Genomic DNA, 19,375 nt, shown 5'->3' with positions numbered 1-19,375 from the left:
AAGCTGCAGGAAAACCATTTACTTCAGCTGCAAATAGAGAAAGCAAACATGACTCTCAGATTTCAGGGACTGCCTGAAAAGGAAAAAGAAGATTTGAAGAAGACTCTGGGAGAGATCATCGCTCCAGTAACAGGCTTATCAGCGGATGAAATAATAAAAGATATAGAGTCTGCCTATCGGGTATACTCTAATTACATTAGAAAAAATAGCCTGCCTGGGGAGATTGTAGTCAAGTTTGCAAGAAGACAGACTAGAGATGTTATATTAAAGGCAACTTCGGCAAATCCACTGAAATTTGGGAATACAAATATTAAGACTCTAAAAGATATCCCATTTGAAATCCGTCAAAAGAGGAAAAGCTACAAAGAATTAATCTCATTTCTTCAGACAAATGGAATACAATATCGCTGGGCGATCCCTGAAGATGTCATCTTTAAAATTAATTATAAAAGAGAGAAGATTGACTCCATCTTTAAAGCAAAGGAATTTTTGAGATGACAGCTGGGGCCAGAAGCAGAACTCAAAGATGAAGAAACAAAATCGAGTGACTCTGCTACCTCTGGAACGGGGGAGGACTCTGGGGAGGAAGCGGATGCGGGAGCAAGCAAAACGGTGTATGACTTCAGAGAAAGAAGACAGAAGTAAGGGCAGAAGGACTCTGAAAATAGCCCTATGAAAATATGCAGATACTCAAGAAGTGTTCTCAAAATATTAAAATTACTAACATTGAAGCAGTAGTTAAAAATAACTCACAAGTATATTGTTATACTAACATGTATTTACTAACATGTAGTTTAACACGGAAATGATCTCCTACTCTTGAGTTTTTAGCTAGTGTGGGTATCTTTTCTTTTTCCCTAGTTGTAATCCCCCTTCCTATACTTTCAGTTGTAGTTATGTTGTCTATTGAAAAACCAATAAAATTACCTTCTTGGGGGTTTCAAAAAAACCCCAAAAACAAATGTCACATTTCAAATTTCACATCATTGGTATTATAACTGGATTTACGGAACTTAAATACCGTAGCGAAGCACAGGTATCAGGCTAGTAACAGATATACCTCCCTTATCTGTACACACTGAAATTGTAGTGTAATGATTCCGGTTAGTGTCTGTTCACGTAACGACATGTGCTGGCAAGGGATACCACTCGGTGGCTCTACTCTTTTGCTTGTACCCAACTTCCTCACATTCAAAGTCCCATCACAACTGGGGCACCCAGCATGTAAATATACTGATGAATGAAGGTTCAAAACACATTGTTCATACACTGAAAAGATGGAGAATATAGACTGCACAAAGATCTCCTGTGCAGACAGTAATTCAAGCACATAAAGATCGGTTATGTTTTGTTTTCATATTGATTTTGATCTATGTTTATTGATATTTATTCTTATTCCTAAGGAAACTGGGGTATTTTTGGAATGCATGGCGAAATACCAGAGCAAAGAAACTTTCAGCCAGGCAACAATAAATCATGCAGCATAATAGTAATTGAAGAGGTGATACTGTTCAATTCTTCCAGCACAGTTATAATGTTTGAGGCTGTTAAGGGGACACAGAAACTCCTTGGAGACTGGGCATTACAGGAATATTTGCAGTGTTCTCCAAACACATGTATTTTGGAAAACATCACTCTGTAATGGTTTGCAAGACCTTTTGGTACACTCATCAGAAAGAAAAGTAGTAGGCAAATCTGCAACACAGCTCTCTGCTCATACACAGTTGCTCTGGTAAACCAATTTACCTGAACTGGGTCTGAAAAACAACCCTCCTCCCTGTTCCTTCAATGGCTTAAGCGAAGGCTAAGAGAATACTGGATTATTAAAATTATCTGGTGATATTTGGATGAGGTGAACTTTGACCTGGGGACTCTCCAGTTCACATTCTTAGCCACTTCAGCACATTGGGTCTGCATTATTCCAGCACACATTAAAAGGGTTTGGTTGGAAGAGAGGAAGCACTACAAAGCAACAGTGGCTTAAGTCAGTGCAGTTACTACTACACCCATAACAGCTAAATAAAATAGGATCACAATATACTACCAAACTGCTATGAGGCCATACTATTGTTCCCTTACAAATGTTTAGATATCCTACATCGGTGGAAAAATGGCACAGAAATGTTGTAAATAACTAAATGAAAATAAATGCTACAACTACTACAGTAAATCATTTTAACTTGTGTTATACCAGTATATATAATTTTTTAAAGAAGATAATGAAGAATAACTACCACACTAAGAAGAGATGAACATTTTCTACATTTGTGTCAGAAGGTATTTAGATAACAATAATTAATAGACAGTCATAAAAATGTGATTGTCCTAACATAATCTTAATAAACTTTACAATACAGTTTGGTGTAGTGGTTAGGAGTGCAAATTCTAATCTGGGAAAACCGGGTTTGATTCCCCACTCCTCCACATGCAGCTGCTGGTGTGACCTTGGGTCAGTCATAAGTTCTTTCAGAGCTGTTCTCTCAAGAGCAGTTTTCGAGAGAGCTCTCTCAGCTCCACCTACCTCACAGGGTGTGTATTTTGGGGAGAGGAAGGGAAAGGGATTGTAAACTGCTAGACTCCTTCAGGTAGTGAAGGGTGGGTGTTATGTATTGAAAACTATGTTAAGCTTGAGTCTGAACCAGGATTGTAAATAGACCAATCAGAGCTGCGCAATGTTCTGGAGGGAAGCACTCAATTTGGTTGTTAGCTGACATGTGGGCATGGAAACCTAAGCCCGGACTGTTTAAAAGAGAGCATGTTGCTCTATGATTTTGTCTCGTTCTGATTTCTTCTGACTTTGTTAATAAAGCTGATTCACTGTTCAGAAGCTGTGTTGAGTCTCATACTTAACAGTGGGGCATAAATCCAATCTCTTCTTCTTCTCTTCTCAATACAATTTTACTTTCCCCTCATGTTTTGTTTCAAGAGCCCATAACAGTATAATAGTTGTTGGTGACTGATAAATCTGTGGAAATGTTAAGATCAGGCATCCCCAACCTTTCTCAGTCTGTAGGCACTTTGGGGGTTTTGACATGGGGTGGTGGTACAAGAATAAAATGGCTGCTGGAAGAGGCGGGGCCAACCATAAAATGGCTGCCAGACAGAGCAGAGCCAACCACAAGATTATTTTTACAGGTGATTGGTATGTGAGGGGGGAGGTCTTTCCTCCCCCCTCCCTTCAAGCCAGTGAGTCTCTTTTCATCCTGGGCAGTGCTGCTTGGGAGGAAAAGAAGCTGACCGGCTTGGGGGGGGGCTTTCCTTCCCCTCATTTCAAGCCAGTGAGTCTCCTTTCCTCCTAGGAAGTGCTGCTCAGGAGGAAAAGAAGCTGACTAGCTGGGGGGGGGGGGGTTGCTGAAGCAATTTTTTTTCAGTCACAGCAAGCCTCACCTGGACCCACACACTTCCTGCAAATGTTTGGTGATAGTAAAAAAAGGCTATGTGTTTACATAAAGGCTTTGTGTTGGACCCGTACACTTCCTGCAAATGCTTGGTGGGTGTAAAAAAAGGGCTATGTGTTGGGGACCCCTGGTGAGGACAGTAAGAAATGATCAACTGCTTAAACAATCATGGTTTCTCTGAAATGCAACAAATGAACATGAGGTAGAAAAAAGCAAGGCATTGTGAATTATTTCTCAGAAAGCACAGTTTGAAAATTGATTTATGATATTAATAACTCCCTCTGGGGAGAGCCTGTGTAACTGCAACAAATCCTTCTAGGGAGCCTAAAGTACACTCCTAAACGGAGTTATACCCTTCTGAAGCCACTGAAATCAATGGGCTTAGAAGGAGTGTAACTCTGCTTAGAACTGCACTGCAAGTATGATTCACAGCAAGCCTACCTTCTTTGGGATGTTCTGAAAAACAAGATATTTTTTCATGCATTACTGCTCATTTATAATATTCACTATGTGCACTTATGATAAATTACTTTTCTTGCTGGAATGCTGAGGACAAAACAAAGTGAACATTATCTCAGCTCAATGAAATAAATGGAAAAGGTTCAAATTTAATGGCCAGCACCCAAACAGTTACTTTAGATGCAAACATAAGTTTGCCTGTGTCAAGAGGAATTTCTATATATTATAAATATACATATAAATAATTGTTTCATAAGCTACTCTGGGAACTTTGTTCATTTTTAAAGGGGGTTGCAATGTGGCATGGAAATTTGCAGCAGAGAACGTTATGGCACCTTCTGTATTTGTTAGGTCATACAAAAATTGGAATGGCTAGAAAAAAAGAATTCACGCCTCTCTGAACAGCTGTAGGCACTTCATTAAGGATGCCCTTAAATCACTTTGAGGAATCTAGTTTTAAAGACCATTCAGTTTTATAATTTATGTGAGACGGAGTGATAGGCACTGCTTCCCCAAACACCACTACTATGGTAGTGCAGCAGGAGTTTCCAAACCTCTTGCTTCCAGGTCTATTTAGTAATCCATATGGACTGAAATCCTGTAGTTTTCCACATGATGCAGGGTTGCCAACTCTGGGTTGGGAAATTCCTGGGAATTTGGAGGTGGAAACTGAGGATAGCAGGGTTTGGGTAGAGGAAAGACCTCAGTGGGATACAAAGTGATACAGTCCGCCCTATAAAGCAGCCATTTTCTCCAGGGGAAGTGATTTCTGTAGTTTGAAGATCAGTTGGGATTCCAGGGCATCTTCAAGCCCCATCAGGAGGCTGGCAACCCTTACACATGGGGTTACTACAAAGGAAACCAGCTTTGTTCTGTGTTGTTCCTTAAGTTTGGCTTGCAGTACCATGGCTGAATGAAGGCACAGAAGAACAGTACATTTACAATTTGTATTCGTCATTTTTTTATCTCCTGGTTCTGCTACTTTTTCTCTCCCCAGGTACACAAATGTGTGTATGTGCATGTGCGCGCGGGAACGTGTGCATGTCCTAAGCAGAATGCTGATCAGGAAAAAATAACAATAATAGACGAAGTTATCAGTAACAGCCATCTGTGTTCCTTTAGTTTGAGCCAACTATTTTGGCAGGCATTTATATTTCACCCTCCTATCCAATAGGATCTAGCCTTGCAAAGAAAGTGTTTTACTCCCAGTTCCCTTCATTCTCTAACATTACAAAGGTCAAGTAGTGTTCTAAATCTGTCAAGGACTGGATGTAAAATAATACCCTATCACTGGCTATGTTTGAGTGCAAGCTAAAGGATGATTGAAACTTTTTTTTCAAACTACACACATACACATTATTCACACACACACACAAAAAAAAAGAGAAGTAAAGGATGCAAAAGAGAGATAGAGTGGTTATTCGTTAGCACAAAGTTGTGTTTACATTCAGTTGTGTTTACAAGCCCTGTTTGTCTGTGACAAGTGGTAACACAGCTTGTTTCATCTGATATGGGAGTCCTAGGCTGTGAAAGACTTTATAGGTAAAACTGAACATGAACTCAACTAGGCACTTAGTTAAGATTTTGTGATACAAAGCAGACATGGGTTGCCAGGTCTGGGTTGGAAAATACCTGGAGACTTTGGGGGTGGATCTGGGAGAGGGTGGGGTTTGGGGAGGGGCCTCAGCATGGTACAATGCCATAGAGTCCACCCTTCAAAGCCACCATGTTCTCTAGGGGAGCTGATATCTGTCAGCTGGAGATCAGCTGTAAAAGCGGGAAATCTCCAGGCCCCACTTGGAGGCTGGCAACCAGGCCTGTAGCCTGCGTGGGGCCCTCGGGGCCCGCCCCCCCAAGGTTTTGCAGGCCCCTCCCCTGATCCTCTGCTCCCCCCTCCCCCCCGAGGCAGCGGAGATGATGCGTCTGGGGAAACTCTTCTAGGAGGAGGCAAAGAGAGTCTCTAGGCGCGGCCCGCCCTGCAAAGGAACCCCATTTCAGTGCATCGCCTCCACATGCACAGGGAAGCTCTCTGCCCCGAGGAAGGCGCTGCAGGCACCCTCCCGGCTTTGCAGAGCTGAACGAAAGAGACCCACAAGCGCACACCCTCCGGGGTCGTAGTGGGGCCCTTTGGGAGAGGGAGGGGCTCTCCCCAGCCTCCCCCCACCGGCCACCCCCTTGCAAGAAGCCCCTCCGAGGCTGGGGGCTCCACTAACTTCGGCCAAGCCCCTCCGGGCGCCGACAGCGGTCTCCCTTCCTTCCTTCTTCAACCTATCCCTCTCCTGATGCATTTTCACCTCCTTGACAGCTTCTGGAAACGGGGAATCTACAGGGTTTGGGGGTGGAGGGGGGGAGTCAGCCAGGATTCAGGTGCATCGCCCGTTAAGGCTCCTCCTTTTCCGCTCCGCCTGCTCATCTTCTTGCAGAGGAGGGTTGGAGGGGCGAGTCTGCCCTCCTGGAGAGAATGAGGGTGGTAGCAACATGTCATTTTCGGCGAGAGCCTCCCCCCCCACACACACAGTGGGGAAGAGGGTCTCTGTGCCTGTATCAGCCCCAGACCGCAGGATTGGGTGAGCAGAAAGTGCATGGGGGGGTGTCCTAGGACAGCAATGGTGGAAGGAATGGAAGGCTGCAAAAGGTGATCCGCAGACAGGGGGGGAGGGTGAGCAGCACTTTTGGGCGTGGACTTTGCTTTGAGTTGAGCCTGACTGAATTCTGGGTTACAGCATATTTAGAGTCCAGCGGGGCACCTTTCAGACCAACAAAGGTTTATTGACCAGGCTTTCAACTAGGAGCCACCCCCACCAATGTTCTCTCTAAGCTGTAGAGTCTTGTGAGCAAAAATTCTACTTTGTAAGCTCCTGGCATTAAAGTTGCAAGCGAGCGATTTGGCTATGGCATCAATTAGTTTGCTCTGGAGCCATCCTTCCTGAGCTAAGACAAGGAAATTCATCTGGAATGCAAAAAAAGCAAGGATAAGCTTAAAGACACTGCAAGATAAAAAAGAAAGAGGAGAATCCAGGTTGCCGAACTGGAAGTTATACTATCAAGCAGCCAGCATGGGATGGATAAAGGACTGGATTAATCTCCAAGATGAAAGATGTCTAAAATTAGAAGGACATGACCTACCCATGGGATGGCATGCGTACATCTGGTACGGTAAAGACATATCACATCAACACTTTAGAAACCATATCGTAAGAACAGCTCTACTAAACGTATGGCAAAGTATAAAGAAAAAATTCTATACTAAAATCCCAAAATGGGTCACACCTCTTGAGCCATTTATAATGCCAACACCGTTAACCAAAAACAATATGGAAACATATGACAGGCTGCTAGACTCTGCAAACAACTTAAAGTCAGAAACAGATTTACGAACACAATGACGGAGAAGACGGAGCTAGACAAGTTCCTTATCATTCAGACAGCACAAGGATTCATGATGGATTACAAACAAATAGGGTAACAGTGCAGGAAGGGAAAACTGGGAGGGGAAAAAGCACCAGGGAGTTAAAATGTTATATGAAATCTCCAAAAAAAAACCCAAGGACATAAGAACATAAGAGAAGCCAATGATGGATCAGGCCAATGGCCCATCTAGTCCAACACTCTGTCACACAGTGGCCAAAAACGCCAGGTGCCATCAGGAGGTCCATCAGTGGGGCCAGGACACTAGAAGCCCTCCCACTGTTGACCCCCCCCCCAAGCACCAAGAATACAGTGCATCACCTGCCCCAGCCTGTGAGTTCCTATCTATACCTTGTGCCTAATAGCCACTGATGAACCTCTGCTCCATATGTTTATCCAGTTCCCTCTTGAAGCTGTCCATGCTTGTAGCCACCACCACCAGTGTTCCCTCTAAGCTGAGTTAGTGTGAGCTAGCTCACAGTTTTTTAGCCTCTGGCTCACACATTTTTGTCTTAGCTCAGGAAGGATGGCTCCAGAGCAAACTCATTTATGCAGTGGCCAAATCGCTGGCTCACAATTTTAATGCTAGTAGCTCATAAAGTAGAATTTTTGCTCACGAGACTCCATCACTTAGGGGGAGCATTGGCCACCACCTCCTGTGGCAGTGAATTCCATGTGTTAATCACTCTTTGGGTGAAGAAGTACTTCCTTTTATCTGTTCAAACCAGACTGCTCAGCAATTTCATGGAGTGCCCACGAGTTCTTGTATTGTGAGAAAGGGAGAAAAGTACTTCTTTCTCGATCTGCTCTATCCCATGCATAATCTTATAAACCTCGATCATATCACCCCTCAGCCGTTGTTTCTCCAAGCTAAAGAGCCCCAAGCGCTTTAACCTTTCTTCTTAGGGAAAGTGTTCCAACCCTTTTATCATTCTAGTTGCCCTTTTCTGTACTTTTTTCCAATGCTATAATATCCTTTTTGAGGTATGGTGACCAGAACTGCACACAGTACTCCAAATGAGGACGTACCATCGATTTATATAGGGGCATTGTGATACTGGCTGATAGACCTCCTAATAATCCTTCTAATATATTCCTATGGAAATCTTTTGACATTTCAGTACACCCAACAGAAATGAATGAGTTTTATAACCCTACAGTTACAAATGTTTGTATATGAATATAAGTCATACAGTTTGGCACTTCACATAGCATGTAGTTTACACATCTGTGATCTGGGTTTAGGCTCCTTGTTTACAACTTACGTTTGAGAGACTGAATAACAGAAACCCTTATCCAGTGTCCCAGCCTTGTACACAGTTCTTATATTAAAGTTTCAATCGGTGGTTTATATTACATAACTGAGCAGGACTGCAGTCCATGTTTAAACAGGCCACAGATATTTGAAGTCTAAAAGGAAAGTACCATGCTGTGATAGAAGGCAAGATACATCTTAAGTTGTTTTATTATTCTTAAACATCATTTTTATATAAAAAGGCAGAGTGCATCTCAGTTAACTGGGTGAAACAAATCAGTGAGGGCATCTTGGAAGATCAGTTTTGTCCCAACACTGATTATGCTTCAATGGGACAGCAGTGGTTAGTGTATAAGATGAAAGTGGCAGGGCAGGGAATGGGCTTCCTTCCTCTTAAAAAAAATACCCTGAAGTCTGCATCAAAGCAATTGCTATTGTACAGTCCTGTTGAGATGCAGGCAATGTGGAACAAAGTCAGGCCCAGTAGCTCAGCTCACTGACTGAAGGAGAGGTAAGAACTATTGTTTTATGTATTTACTACATTTATAGTCCACATTTCTTCTTCCTGGTGCTCAAAGCAACATACACAAAGAAGCTAAGTCACCTACCCAAACACGGACCAGACCCACACTTGCTCAGCATCAGGTTGTTCACTGTGCCACTAAGCCATAGACTCCTCATCAAAGAACCTTTCACTAAAATCACTACTAATTCTATTCTGCCAGAATTGGGAATTGCCTGGAAATCTGAGGGTAGAGCCTGGGGGGGGGGGGGTCATCTCAGTGGGGTATAATGTCATGGGGACCACCCTCCAAAGCATCCATTTTCTCCAGGAGAACCAACTTCTGTAGTCTGGAGAAAAGCTATAATTCCGGGGGATCTCCGGGCCCCAGCTGGAGGCTGGTAACCCTAATCGCAAAGTCTAGCATTTTCACATGTTTAGAGGAACTTCTGTCCTAAGAGATGACAGACAGACCAGACTGCTTGGAGATTTTCATTGGATTTTTCAAGCATTTGGGCTCTAGTGTGTATCAGAGCCTTGGTGCAGGGTAGGGGAGAGGTTTAACCCTTCTTGGCCTTATATAATTTTGCTGATATGCTCCCACCACTCCCTGAGCTTTTATTACCCTTTGAAGGCTCTTTGCTGCCATATTTTGCTTCCTCAAGCTAATAACAGCTGGGGGACAGTTTAATCTTCAAAATCACATAGGGAGACAGGTTTAAACTAACTCTCTCCTTAGCAGTGACCCTAATCCAAACTGGGACTTGTACAGCTGCTATTTCATTTTTTTTTTTTTTAACCAACAGAAAGACCTGTTTCTATATTCCTTTGCACCATCTGGTTTGGCCCCAAGTCCTTGCACTGAAAACAGTTCTGAGACACTCATATGCTTTCACAGCATTAAAATGACCACTAGTAACCAGGCTGTATTGGTAGGGTGGTCAACTTCCATTGTGACCTTTCCCTTCAGTACATCTACATACCTGCCAAAGGCATATAAGTACTATAATATCTAGTACTGACAGCCGTCTTGGTGTAGTGGTTTAAAAGCAGCGGACTCTAATCTGGAGGACCGGGTTTGATTCCCCACTCCTCCACAGGAAGCTGCTGGGTGACCTTGAGCTAGTCACAGTTCTTTCAGAACTCTCTCAGCCCCTACTACCTCAGAAGGTGCCTGCTATGGGGAGGCAAAGGGAATGTGATTGTAAGACACTTTGAGACTCCTTAAGATACAGTAGGGTTGCCAACCCCCCTGGTACCTGGAGATCTCCTGCTATTACAATTGATCTCCAGATGACAGAGCTCAGTTCCCCTGGAGAAAACTACTGCTTCGGGGGATGGACTCTATGGCGTACCCTGCAGTGAGTATCCCCCCAAAAACCTCACCCTCTGCAGGCTCCACCCCCACAATCTCCAGGTAATTCCCAACCTAGAGCTGCCAGCTCAGAGGCAGAGAAAGGCAGGGTATAAAAACCTACTCTTCTATTGAGAACCAAAGAGGCAGGAGTTATTTTATTTCATTTTTGAAAATATTTGTTTAATTACAAAAGAAAATGTGTATTCCTTCATAACACAACAGTGACATTCCTATGAGGATCTAATAGCAAAAAATGGCATTTAAGATAAATGAATGAAATTTAAAACCACTCTTTGAGTTGCTTTGTGCGCATTCTGAGGACATTTGTGAAGGTTATTTTTAAAGGTATTTAGAGAAGAAATACACACTAAGCAAAATACTTATTCAAAATCTTACAATAGTAGTATATTCACAATCCTGCCTTAGAGAGCAATCCTATGCAGAGTTATTCCAATTTAAGTTTAGATTGGAATAACTTTACTAAGGATGCCAATCTCCTGGTGGATCCTGAAGATCTCCCAGAATTACAACTACAGAGATCAGTTCACTGGAAGAGAATGTCCGCTTTCCAGGATGGATTGTATGGCATTATACCCTGCTGAGGTCTCTCCCCTCCCCAACCTCCACTCTTCTTAGGCTCCACCCCCTCCCCAATCTCCAAGAATTTCCCACCCCAGAGCTGGCAACCCTAAACCTAACAAAGGAGTGTATTGTTAGAAACTTAAACTTGTAGGGAGCAAGGAACCATAATTCTTCATAGTTTTAAAATAAAACGGCCATCTAAAAGAAAAACACTGAGAAGCTATTCTATGTAAAGTGCATAATAAGATGCACAGCGCAATCCTATGTAAATCTAGTCAGAACTTAGTCCCAAGGGGTTCAATAGGATTTACTTCCAGGTAAATGTGGCCTCAGATCCATTAGAGTTACAAGCAATAGTAATGTCACTAGCAAACATTCTACCTAATATTCTACTGTAGTGTATTAACATTGGACTATTTTATATTCAGTGCTCCAAATGATACCATTTCCTTGTAGTACATAAATATATGCAAAAACTCTTGCTGGTCCTGTCTTCCACAATCATCTTGATTTTCCTCATTGATCAAAACATTGATATCCAAAGCTTTAATTAGTTTACTAGAAATGAGGGCTTGCCAGATTCCAGTCTTTCATAATCAAAGACCACCCTAGTAAGACAGTAAACCTATGTAGACATCCTAATTTATAACTGGTTAAAATAAAATATGAAATTTACTTTTCTTTGGTTTAACTGAGTTGAACTTGTAGATGAAGCGGAAAACCTGTCTGTGGCATCATTATTTGTGATTTTATACGAACACAGCATAGATATTTTAATACAAGAAATATGCATAAATATAGCATCACTATTTCAGCTTAACCTGAATCATGTGCCAACATTTACTATTTGATTGATGACAAAAGGCATGAGAGTAAACTAAGTACCAGCACTACATACTTCTTAAACAAGAGATTTGGGAGTCTTATCAAGAACAAGACAAAAATATGTTTTAAATAATACCAAGAGCTGTATGAATAATAGCAGATAATTATACACAGACAGAGAGAGGGGGGGGATAACTTTGGTTTAAAATCAAAATGCAGCAATTGTACAGCCCAGTCCACTGTGTGTTCTCAGAAGTGTAAGCATGCATATTCCAAGCCTGTCCATGTTTACTTGGTCTGATCCGTACTTAGTCATGAACACATCCCTCTGATTTCAAAAGGACTTGCTTCCAAGTAAATATGCACAGGACTGCAACCTTACTGTATCAGTACTTGACAGCAATTCCTGGAACACACTCAGTTTCAGAGTTAAAGAACTTAGACCATGAGGGAAACATCTGAATCACTGTACACTTCCGGCATCCCCTGCTGGTTGACTATAAAACAGATTTTGTTCCAGACAGCAAAAGCTCAGTGTATAGAGAGGGACCTAAACAATATCATAAGGCAAAAGAAAGACCCCACCTTAATTGACCTGGTGGGTTCCAGATTTCTTTCTGAAAGACAATAGCCAGGGTATGTTTCCAGCCACACAAAAGATACTATAGCTAAATATGCTGACAGCAGAATTCCTTCAGTAAAACAACAACTTGGCATATCATTCCAATATTGTTCTGGAATCCTCTCCCTCTGAAGCATGAGTTACACTAATAAGAGAGCTATTTTAACATTTGCTGTTTGGCTTCAATAGCAGTCTGTAGAGATCAACAAAACATTGAACACAATTCTGATACCAGTGGAATCAAAGCCAGAGGAACTAAAACTGTGCTGAGAGGTAAAGGAAAATGCATTTGGAAGAAAAGGCTAAGTTTGCCTGGGCCTCATCTAAACACTCTAGTATTGCACAATAAGCAGTAAGGGCCTAAGGCAAGATCGCTTCACGCACAGGATTTTCCTATCCAGAGAAAGGATCATGCATGAAGCAACCTAAAAGGCTAAAGTCAATTTTTACTCTCTGCAAATGGATCCCCCCCCCCGAAAGATCAGTTATGCATCACGATAACCAGTTAATTGACCTCAGAGGGGAAATTCTATGTTTTATTCTAATATAATTTCTTTGGTATATCCTCCTAATGATGAAACTTGCTTGCGTGCTGGCTCAAAAGTCATTTTTATGCAGTTAACAAAACACTGTGACAATATAACACTACTTGGCACCTGTAAAATAATGAACACCTGTCAGATTAAAGGGCATTTAGCTGATAGGAGAGGAACAAGTTTTTACTGTAAAAAAAGAACAGAATAGGGGGGAAAAGTTATACCTCAGCTTTCTGGGTTCGTGGCAAAGCAGCAGATTTTTCAATGGCGTAAACATCCACCAGGTACAAGCGTGCTCCTTGCTCCCTGTCCAAAATTGCGGCAGTCTGGATCACTCCGGTGTGGCGCCCAATGGTAAAAAGTCGCCCAAACATTTTGTCCTCACAACGCACTGAGACTATGAAATACTCCACAAGAGCTTCAGTCCCCCGAGGACTAGCTGCCACTATGGATATCACATTTGTCCCAATAGGTTCACCTTCTTTTAAAATAGTAATATATTTTGGCTGAGTAAAAACAGGCCCATCAAGTCCCTGTAGAATCACAGTCATTTCAGTAGTTGATTTTCTTCTCTCAGGGCCAAGATCTGTGGCTGCAACTATGAAGCTGTACATAAGCTGTGAAGGTACTAAGGCTGATGTCACTCTCAGATCTCCACTGTAGCGATCCACAATAAAGGTATCCATGTCCCCATTAATTATTTCATATTCAACATCCCCATTAGCTCCTTCATCGGGATCAGCAGCAACAATAGTAGTTAGGACTGTACCAATCACGGCAGAGGGTTCTGCAGCAAGAGCATTTTGTGATACAAAAGTAGGAACATTGTCATTCTGATCAGTTACCAGAATGGTCACGTTCTTCAAAGCAAATCTTCTGGACTCTACAGGGACAGCCTGATCAGTGGCTTTCACTGTTAACTCAAAGAGATTAGCAAATTCACGGTCTATTTCAGCATTAGTGTATATGGTTCCTTTGAGTTCATCAATATGGAAATGGTTCCCTCTTGGCATCTGCTGAATGATTGTATACGTTAACTGCCCATTAATATCTGCATCTGGATCATGAGCAGTTACAGAAATGACAGAGCTCCCAACAGGAATGTTCTCAACAATTGATTTAAAAATGTCCCCAGGTGGAAATGTAGGAGGGTTGTCATTATAATCCCTAACATATATTACAATGGACATAGTAGACGACTGAGGAGGCCTTCCTTTGTCTTTTGCTGTTATGTTTAGTTTATATATGGACTGTGTTTCAAAATCCAACCTTTTTGCAAGGAAAATACTGCCAGTGTTAGGACTGATACTAAATGTTCCATGATTATTTGTTCCAGTAATACTGTAATGAAGATCAGCATTGTCCCCAGCATCCAAATCGGTGGCAGTGACAGAAGAGACAAGTTCCCCAATTCTCATGTTTTCCAAAACATCAACAAACAGGGTTGATTGAGGGAAGGAAGGACTATTGTCATTTTCATCTAGCACATTAATGTTCAATGTACAAACTGAGCTTAGGGAAACTGTCCCAGAATCTACTGCTTGGATAAGAAGTGAGTAGGATGCAGTAGCCTCATAGTCCAGTTTGCCTATCAAAGTCACCTGTCCAGTGCCACTGTCTATTATAAACTGGTTTTCTTCATTTCCCTTAATTATAGAATACTGGATCAATCCATTCCTTCCTTCATCAACATCTGAGGCAGATACTCTTAAAACCTGTGTCAAGTTTGCAGCCAATTCTGATATAGTGGCTTGATAAAGTTCTTTTAAAAACTTTGGCACATTATCATTTATATCCTTCAAGTAAACTTGCACAGTTGCCTGATCCCTTAAAGGCTTTGGCAGCCCCTGATCCATTGCAATAACTATAAATGTAAACACTGCCGCTCCCCTTTGCCTCATAAGGGATTCCCTGTCCAGCTGATGAGTACTTTTTATTTCCCCACTTATTGCATCCAACTCAAAATCAGGCTGCATGTGTTCAAATGAGTATCTGACTTCACCATTAGATCCCGAGTCTTTATCAACAGCACTTATTTTACCAACAAATGATCCCCCACTCTGTTCCTCCTCATAATAAAAAACATAATTGGTACTGTTAAACAATGGTCTGTTATCATTTACATCTTCTAGAATTACAGTGACATTCACTGTGGCACTGAGCGCTTCTACAGCTCTGTCAGAAGCCACAACCAGTAGTGTGTATCTTTCCTGAAGTTCACGGTCCAGCTCACTCTTTATATACAGCTGACCATCTGGAAAAATGCCAAAGGCATCCCCAGCATTTCCTTCCATTATGGTATAAGCTATTTCTCCATTTGGGCCTGAATCCTTGTCAGAAGCATGTACACTAAAAAATCGGGAATTCACAGGCTCCAGTTCAGAAATAGTAACTTCATAGGAAAGCTGGTCAAACACTGGTGGGTTGTCATTTACATCATGAACAGAAACAGTTAAAATGAAACTAGAGGAGCACTGTGGCACTCCCAAATCAGAGGCCAGAACCTCCACTTGATAAGACCCAGCATTTATGTCAAGTGGCCCAGTTAAACTTATGGCACCACTTTCCTCACCAATATGAAACAGGTCCTTTGGATTGTGCTTAAGGCTGTAATGGACCATTCCATTGATACCTTCATCAGGGTCAACAGCTTTGGCTTGGAATATTGTGTGTCCAGTACTCCAGTTCTCAACCACATTCACACTTTCCACTGCATGAAGGAAGTGGGGGGAATTGTCATTTAAATCTCTGACATGTATGTTGACCACAGTCTCCCCAGTTATAGCTCCAGCACTGGCCACTACTTTTAGCTGGTAAAAGGCTTGCTCTTCCCTATCAATAATACTAGCTGTGGTGATCAGACCAGTCATTTTGTTAATTTGGAAAGCACCCCTTTGGTCCCCTGTAGTGATAAGGTATGTGATATTGGTATCGAGATCCATAGTGGAAGCAGAAACACTACCTACGTGATAACCCAGGGCAACATTTTCAAAGACCACAAAGCTGTACATAACCTGGCTAAATACTGGGGGGTTATCCTGAGTGTCCAAGACAGTGACAGTGACTATTGCTTGGTTTTGAGACTGAAGGTTGCCACCATCACTGGCCACTACTTGGAGCTGGTAAGCAGTCTTCTCCTCTCTATCAAGGACTGTTTTGGTGGTGATAACTCCTTTCTGACTATGGATCTGAAACCTGGAGGTGTCTCCTGCTGAGATGCTGTATCTAACTGTCCCATTGACCCCAAGGTCTGGATCACTGGCAGACACAGTGGCAACATAACTGCCTGCAGGTTCATTTTCCTGGATATGGGCAAAGTATTGAACAGGATAGAATATGGGGCTGTTATCATTCACATCAAGTAGGCTCACATTGACCTGAGCCATTGAAGAGAGGGGAGGAGAGCCCAGATCAGTGGCCAGGACCTGCAGCAGGTAGTGACCCTGCTCTTCCCTGTCTAACTGTGAGATTGTACTGAGTCGGCCTGATACAGGATCCAAGCGAAATACTTTCCATGGGACTACCAAAGGACCAGCGGCCAACATCCCTGGCTCTGTTTCTTGCAAGGAGAAGCACACAGTCCCATTGTCTCCTAAATCTCCATCAACGGCAGTGAGAACTAGCAACTCAGTTCCTGAAGGGGAATTCTCTGCCACAGACACATGATAGCCATCTGGCTGGCTAAACTGGGGCCTCTCGTCATTAACATCCAGGATATTCACTACTAGCTGAGCATAGGAAACTTTGGGCTGCACACCTTGGTCACGGGCACTGATGTTCAGCACCACCTGTGAAGCTAATTCCCGGTCCAGCCCTCCAGATGCTGCCATGCTGGTGCTAGAAACACCAAGGGGAGGTCTAGCCATGATAGTATTAGTGCTCTTGGTTGTGACCAGACCACTGTGCTCACTAATATGGAACCAGCCAAGCTCATTGCCAGAAACTATGTTGTACTTGAGGTTGGCATTGAGACCAGAGTCACGATCAGTAGCACTCAGGCCTTGTACATAGCTACCAGGCGGCACCTCTTCACTGATATTCACTTGGTACACTGACTGCCCAAAGACAGGTGGGTGGTCATTGATGTCATTCACAAAGATCACCAGACTAGCCACAGAGGAGCGGCTCACTGGGGCAGGAGTCGCTCCTTCAGGGGTCAGGGAAGAAGGGGGTGATGGTAATGGTGTAGGGGCCCCAGAGTTGTCAGTCACAGCCACAGTGAGGTTGTAGGTGGGTATGCGTTCCCGATCCAGAGCAGCAGCCACTTTTATAAGGCTAAGGTTGGGGACTTTGCTGCTCTGTACCTCAAAGTGACGCTGCTCATTTCCACCCAAGATGGCTACTGAGATATTCCCATTGGCAGCTGGTGAGTCAGCATCACTCACAGTCAGCAGTGCCACAACTGTGCCAGGGGCTGCATTCTCATCTACTGAGGCAAAGCGGGAGGTGGCTGGGAAATAGCGAAATTTCACCCGTGGCTCATTGTCATTCACATCAAGCAGGTGGATCAGAGCTTCGGCACGACCACTTAGAGCTGGCACTCCACGGTCTGTAGCCTGAACCGTCAGGGAGTACTGCCGCCGTGACTCATAGTCCAGTGCTTCCCGGATACGGATGACCCCACTCTCTGGGTCCACCTCAAAGGGAAGCACCCCTGCTCCATCTCCACCAGCACTTTCTGCCCCTTCCAAGCGATAGCGGATGTCAGCATTGGTGCCCTCATCGGCGTCTGCTGCTGTCACCTGTAGGACACTGGCTCCAACAGGTGCATCCTCAGGTACACGGGCTTGGTAGAGGGTTTGGCTGAAGACAGGTGGGTTATCATTGATATCCTGCACGGTGACATTGACTTGTAAGTATCCATGCCGCCGTGGTTCCCCTTTGTCTTCCACCTGCACCAGCAGCTGGTAGGCAGGGGAGGCCTCTCTGTCCAGCCCACCACGAGAGACCAAGTGCAGGAAAGCACCTTCCCCACTAGGGTTGAGGGTGATGTTGAGTCGGAATCGGCCCTCTTCATTGCCACCCACAATGCGGTAGGAGCGGTGATCTACACCATTGGTCCCGCTGTCCGCATCGGTCGCTGTGTCCAGGATCAGCTGTCGGCCGCTCCCTGTGTCCTCCTTGAAAGTCACCACAATGGAGGGATCTGGGAAGACAGGAGCATTGTCGTTCAGGTCCAGCACCACAATGCGCACCTCACTGGGGTAAGTCGGCTGGCTGGAGAGCACCACCAGATCCATCACATCGCTGACCAAACTCTCGCGGTCAATGGTGGCACGGGTATGCAGATCCCCCGAAGTGGCATTGATGGCGAAAAGAGCGTGGAGCTCACTCAAGCGGTAGGTGAAGCCCGGGCGGGTGGTGATGGTCCCGACCCAGGTGCCCGGTGGCTGTTCCTCCAGCACCCGGAAGACCTGCCTGGGCTCAGCCGAGGCATGGAGCGGGAGCAGCAGGAGCGAGGCGAAGCAGAGGAGCCCAGTGGAAGAGGCGCTACCGCTCCCCCGGGGGCCCATCGTGCTGCTGAGGCAAGGGCGGGGAAGCAGGGAAGGGTGCCTACCTACGGCGCGGCAAACGTCCAGGCGGGCAGCGCCAACCGCCGTCACCAGAGGTCCTCCGGGGGCAGAGCGCGGGCGGGCATCCCTCTCCCTCGCCCGCGCCCAGGGCAACGCGCAGTCGGTCCGGGACGCGCCGCGACCTCCCCCCCAAACGCCGGCTCGTCCGCTCGCGGGCTGCTGGGGCGTCTGCACGGACTCGCGAGAGACCCGCCGCCGATTCGGGCTTTCGCTCCCCGCGAGAGATCAGTCCAGCCGGTCCCCGCAGCGAAAGTCCCGGCAACGGCCGGCGCGGCAACTTGGCTTCCAAACGGCGGCTGGGGAAAGTCCGCTTCGCCGGGCAGAGCGCGGCTCCGGCCGGACCTTCAGCTACGGGACTCTCCGCGCGCTCTTTCCCCCTCTCGCCGCCGCTCCAGCTGCTCCTGCTGCTGCTGCTCGCAGACTTCCCGGGCTCGCGCGCAGCCCCAGCCGCTCCCGGACATTGTGAAAAGTTCTTCTCCCCTCAGCCCAGCTGGGCGCCCCGCCTGCCTCCTTTGTGCATCCCTCAGCGCACCGGCTCCGCTCCGCTCCGCTCCGAGCCGGGTATCCGGCGCCGCCGGCCGAGGCTCCTGGTTTCCTCTTTGCCCGAAGCGGGGCCCAAGGAGGTGGAGGGCGAGAGTCCCGCAGCCAGCACGAAAGACGGACCGGGGAGAGCGGAGGGGGCGGGTGTCTCTGGGACTCGTTGAGCTTTCGTAGCCCCGACACTTTGCCGCTCTCCCTGGAAGGCGTTTGGCGCAGCCCTTCAGCTCGGCAAGGGAGAGCCCCGCTCGCTGCGCTCCGCTGGCAACCAGCGCCTTCCCCCCGCGCGCGCACCGCGCAGCAGCAAGCCAGGCAGAAAGT

The 19,375-nt window shown here is 45.1% G+C and overlaps 1 protein-coding gene across 1 annotated transcript in view; it reads right to left on the bottom strand.

The window, feature by feature from the left end:
• Positions 1 to 18,457, bottom strand: part of FAT4 (FAT atypical cadherin 4) — a 194,049-nt gene extending 175,592 nt beyond the window's left edge. Inside the window, exons 1-2 of the mRNA XM_015409489.1 lie at positions 16,825 to 18,457; positions 13,169 to 16,767 (exon numbers count right to left, since the gene is read on the bottom strand). Of these exons, the coding sequence (XP_015264975.1) occupies positions 13,169 to 16,767; positions 16,825 to 18,457 (5,232 nt within the window). The remainder of the gene's footprint in view (positions 1 to 13,168; positions 16,768 to 16,824) is intronic.
• Between the last annotated feature and the right edge of the window lie 918 nt (positions 18,458 to 19,375).

The sequence above is a fragment of the Gekko japonicus genome, unplaced genomic scaffold (assembly GCF_001447785.1).
Source record: "Gekko japonicus isolate JY-2015 unplaced genomic scaffold, Gekko_japonicus_V1.1 scaffold108, whole genome shotgun sequence".
Classification (NCBI taxonomy): domain Eukaryota; kingdom Metazoa; phylum Chordata; class Lepidosauria; order Squamata; family Gekkonidae; genus Gekko; species Gekko japonicus.
Note: the sequence above shows the minus strand (reverse complement) of the source record. Positions and strands in the feature narration are given on the sequence as shown.